This window comes from Vombatus ursinus, unplaced genomic scaffold (genome assembly GCF_900497805.2).
Source record: "Vombatus ursinus unplaced genomic scaffold, bare-nosed wombat genome assembly UNPS02010219.1, whole genome shotgun sequence".
NCBI classification, from domain to species: Eukaryota; Metazoa; Chordata; class Mammalia; order Diprotodontia; family Vombatidae; genus Vombatus; species Vombatus ursinus.
Window position 1 is genome coordinate 12162804 of NW_020949997.1, and position 4829 is coordinate 12167632.

Consider the following 4829-nt stretch of genomic DNA (forward strand, 5'->3'; position numbering starts at 1 on the left):
CTAATGAAAATGGGAGAAAAAAAAGAGCACTGGTTAAAAATGCTCTTGAGAAATGCCAGTGTGTAGAAATCGTAAGTATTCTAAATCATGATAATGGACATTTCTAATTAGCAGTTAGCAGTGACTTATTAATATCAAAATGTTGACTAAAATTCTGTCCATGATATGAAATAGAAGGCTGATTTCACTATTCACTACTGCTGACTCTCATGAGCTGATGCCCACTTCAGTTGCCTCAAATATTAAGTTCTGAGAATTGTTGAATATAGCCTGGGTAAAGCTTTATAATTTGGTTATTTTAGTTAGAATATTTCAAAAAATCATTTGAATTAGGTTTTATTACAATGTACTGGACTAAAAGTAAGGAGGCCTAGTCTTATCTCTTACATTAGCCCTGTGATTTTGGTAAATCATTTAACTCTTCTTGGCAACAATTTCATCATGTCAAATCTTTGTCTTCCCTTCTTATACTTTGAAGAGTGTCACTATGGTCCTATCATAATAAGCAAAGTTATGAAAATAATATTTGACATTGTCAAGCCCTTCTACGAACAATGGCATTTGGCAATACTACTTATTCAAAAATATTTGGTAAGTAGTATCCCTCATGATATAGCTCATATCTTTTAAACAAAAAACTTAGGACACAGGTGGGGAACCAGCAACCTCTAGGCCACATGTGGCCCTCTAGATCGTCAAGTGCTGCCTCTGACTGAATCCAAACTTCACAGAACAAATCCCCTTAATAGAAGGATTTGTTCTGTAAAACTTAGACTCAGTCAAAAGGCCGAACCCAAAGACCTAGAAGGCCACATATGGCCTGGAGGCCATAGGTTCCCCACCCCTGACTTAGGACATACCTGTGCATATAATATTTAGCACCCATCTATAGAATTCTAAAGAATTCTACATTTTATATAATCATTCTATGTAATCAGCAATCCAGAATTAGCTTTGGAGTAATAGAAATATTTGTGCCTTTTATGCTTAACATTGCCAGGGAAAGATCACTGAAATGCAAGTCAATGAAATACCAAAGTCTACATAGTAAAATGTACCTACTGTTTAATAAAAACATATGAAACATCAAAAATAATTGACTGTAAAGCAGGAAAATAATTATTTATGTTGAGGCAGCATGGAACAATGGATAGGTGATCAGCATGGAGTCAGGAAGGCCTGGGTTTAAATCACATATCCCTCATGCTCACTAACTGTAACCATGGGCAAATCACTGAACCTCCTTCTAAACATCAAATTCTTCATCTATAAAACAGAGATGATACCTGTAATATCTACCTCATATGGTTATTGTCAAGTTCACTGAGATAATGTATATAAAATACCAGATAAATATCAGCTACAATTATTAGCTTTTATTTCTAAAATGTTTACACAAATATTCTCTATTTTCTCTTCAAAGTATCCCTGTGTGGTCTGCAGGGGACAGGATTTCATTTTCTTCAAATCCCTTCATTTTATAAATAGTTAAACTCAAAGTGAACAATTATGCAACTGGCAGCATCACAGGACAGGCTGGATAAGTAAGCTAAGTCTATTGACTTCCCTACAATAGCACTTTGTACTTGATTTATGCCATCTTCTATTTTAACCAGTACTACCAGAAGACAGAAAAAACTGACTTTTACAAAGTTATTATCTAAAAACCCAGTAAGAAATATGATCAGAATTTACTGCTGTTCCAGAATCTGAGACCAGTTACCCCTGTTAGTTATTCAGTGTGTGCTAATGAGGTATGATTGTCAAGTGGAACAGTAACTTTGTTCTGTTCCATTGACATAGGCTACCTCTCAGCCAGCCACCTCATAAACATATGCTGTTCATCATAAGGATGGGCTGGCAAGGGAGCACAACTCTATTAGTCACAACTGGAGAAACAATCCAGAGCATACATTATTCCAGTATTGTTGTTTTCATATTTAGAAAAGAACAAGGGCCAAAAATATTTGGGGTAAAAGAAAAATAAATTGGTGAATTTGGGTAAACAAAATTCTTAACAGTTCATATTAATTTCAAGCAAATGGATATACATTCAAACTGTGGAGAATCAACTTACCGACACATGCCTCCTCAACGTCGACATGTCTGTAAAGGTTCTCTCACATGCCCGACACTTATATGGTTTTTCTCCTGTGTGGATGCGCTGATGGCGTCTGAGAGCTCCTTGCTGAGTGAAAGTTTTCCCACACTGTTCACAGAAATATGGACGAGTCTCTGGAAACCAGTATCAAAATCAGTGAGTTATTCCATCACACAAAATTTTAAAAACAAGATTTTTAGAAGGTGAAAGAAACACAAGACCTGCCCGAAAGAAAACAAACAAAAAAACTGAAAACAAACTGGTGCCCATCATTTGGCTAATGGCTAACCAAACTGATATATCAGTGTTACATAGTAAGAAATGACAAATATGAGAAACTGAAACCTGAGAAAGCTCCTATGAATTGATGCAGAATGGTCCCTGTAACAGATAATGAAACATACCCCTGTTTTCATTAGAGAATTGGGGAATACAGGTTGTGCCCGGTATCAAATTTTGTATTTGTTGTCTTTGCTTAACTGTTTTTCCTCGTCATGAGAAGCCTCAGGAAAGGGAAAGGGTAGACAGGGAAATGACTATGACATAAAAACAAAAGGTATCAAAACAGTACAGTATAGTGGTAGAAAAATCATAGGAGTTCAGAGTCAGAAAATTTAGGTTGTGAGTCCTGTTGTGAACTAGTGCAACTCACTGAATCTTTCAAAGCTTCTGTTTCCTCACCTGTAAAATGAGGATAATAATAGTTGTACTAGCCAGTATGAAAATTCAATATAGTAAATCTTTTAAAGTACCAACTTTGTAGAAAGTATCAGGCTAGGCAGTGGGAGTATTTTAAAGTTTAGATTAAAGACTCAGTCCCTACCCTAACGTAGATCATAATCTACTAGTTCAAACAAAAGAATTTAGGAGTGCTTTACATTTATACATAAATGTGTAAAAATGTATGCTATTATTAAGGAAGATAAACAAGGTGTTCCAAGAGTTTAGTGCAGTTTTAAGTTACTATTTAAAAAAAGGTATCAGTGCAGTTTTAAATTAGTAAAAATTAAAACTTCATGAAAACTCTTAGGACACCCTGTATAAGAAAAATGTTAATGCTATAGTACATATCAAAAACTTTCATCAGTATCAATCTGTTGATTTCCAAAGAAAATGCCTTATTTGCTTTATTCTTTAGTTATATCTTTACCTGCATGAACATTACTATGTTGAGCTAATGAGGCTCTCAATCCAAATGTTTTTCCACACACATCACATTTATAAGGTTTAGCTCCCATATGACATCGTTTGTGGCATTTTAAGTATTCATTGGTAGCAAAATGTTTTCCACAGACATCACATTTAAATAGCCGTTCTCCTAAAAACATAAAATAAAGTCAAGGATTTGCCAATGTCTTGATATCAATTTTGTCATTGCAGCTTTCATCATAACTTGAGAGCTAGAAGTGTGAATATCTTTAGCCTTCACATATCACATACGTTTCTCTTGCATCTAAATTGTAAGATAACACTGTCCCCTTAACTGTTAAATTTGCACACTGAAATTTTGTCCATGTTTCTCTATCTCATTCTCTATTCAGTCACGAGGATAACTAATGACTTTTATTTATGCATGCCTAAATCTTTTTTTTCAGACTGATATACTAAAAATTCCTTCAAGAGGTTTTTCATATTTAAATTTTTTTTTAGATTTATTATTTTTTTTTTTTTTGCTTTTTGGTGAGGCAATAGGAGTTAAGTGACTTGCCCAGGGTCACACAGCTAGTGAGTGTCAAATGTCTGAGGCTGGATTTGAACTCAGGGCCTCCTGATTCCAAGGCCGGAGCTCTATCTACTGTGCCACCTAGCTGCCCTCGCATTTTAAATTTTTAAAGAACATACTGTGCTTATCTGGTCTCCCCCCTCTTCTTAACTTCCTTGTTACTATCAAGGTTATCACCATTCTCCCAGTTACCCAAGCTTGAAATCTAGGTGTCATCCTCTATGTCTCTCATTCCCCATATCCAATCTGTTACCAAATCCTGTTGCCATTCCTTGCATATGACCCATCTCCCATCTGACCCTGCCATCACCCTGGTGTAGACACTTAGCACCTCATTCCTACCTGCTACCTGAAACAGGCTAGTCTCCATCTCACCTCTCTCACCACCACAGTCCATCCTCTACTTAGCTGTCAAATTGATCTTCCTAAGGCATTGGTCTACCATGCCACCCACTACAAAGTAAACTCCAGGTGGCTCCCTATCACCTCCAGGATCAAATATAAAATCCTCTTTTTGCCACCAATTCTATCATAACCTACCCCCCTCCTGCTTTCCAGTGTTCTTAGATTTTTCTCATTCCAGTACAATGTGTTAATCCAGTGACACTGGTCTCCTTGCTGCTCCTCCCACAAGACAACATCTTCCAACTCCAGAATTATCACAGTTGTCCCTTATCCCCAGAATTCTCTCCCTCTTCATCTTCACTTCCTGGTTTCCTTCAAGTCCCACCAAAAATCTCACCTTCTACAAGAAGCTGCCCCTCTCCCCTGCTCCCCTATCCCTCTTAATGCTAGTGCATTCCTTCTGTTGATTATCTCTAATTGATATATATCTTGTATATATATTGTATATATCTTGTTTGTACTAGTAGTTTGCATGTTGTCTCCAGTAACTTTTTCTCTTCTGGCCAGCAACCCTGAGGATCTTCCTCTCCCAGTTTGATTTTGTGTTTGTGTTTGTGTGTGTGTGTGTGTGTGTGTGTGTGTGTGTGTGTGTGTGTGTGT

The 4829-nt window shown here is 36.6% G+C and overlaps 1 protein-coding gene across 3 annotated transcripts in view; it reads right to left on the reverse strand.

Annotated features, from left to right (window-relative positions):
• LOC114037075 (GDNF-inducible zinc finger protein 1-like) overlaps positions 1–4829 on the reverse strand; it is a 37660-nt gene that overhangs the window by 666 nt on the left and 32165 nt on the right. For all 3 annotated transcript variants that reach the window (XM_027853874.1, XM_027853876.1, XM_027853873.1), the window contains 2 exons: positions 3252–3419; positions 2078–2235 (listed from right to left, as the gene is read on the reverse strand). In XM_027853874.1, coding sequence (XP_027709675.1) covers positions 2078–2235; positions 3252–3419 — 326 coding nt within the window. The remainder of the gene's footprint in view (positions 1–2077; positions 2236–3251; positions 3420–4829) is intronic.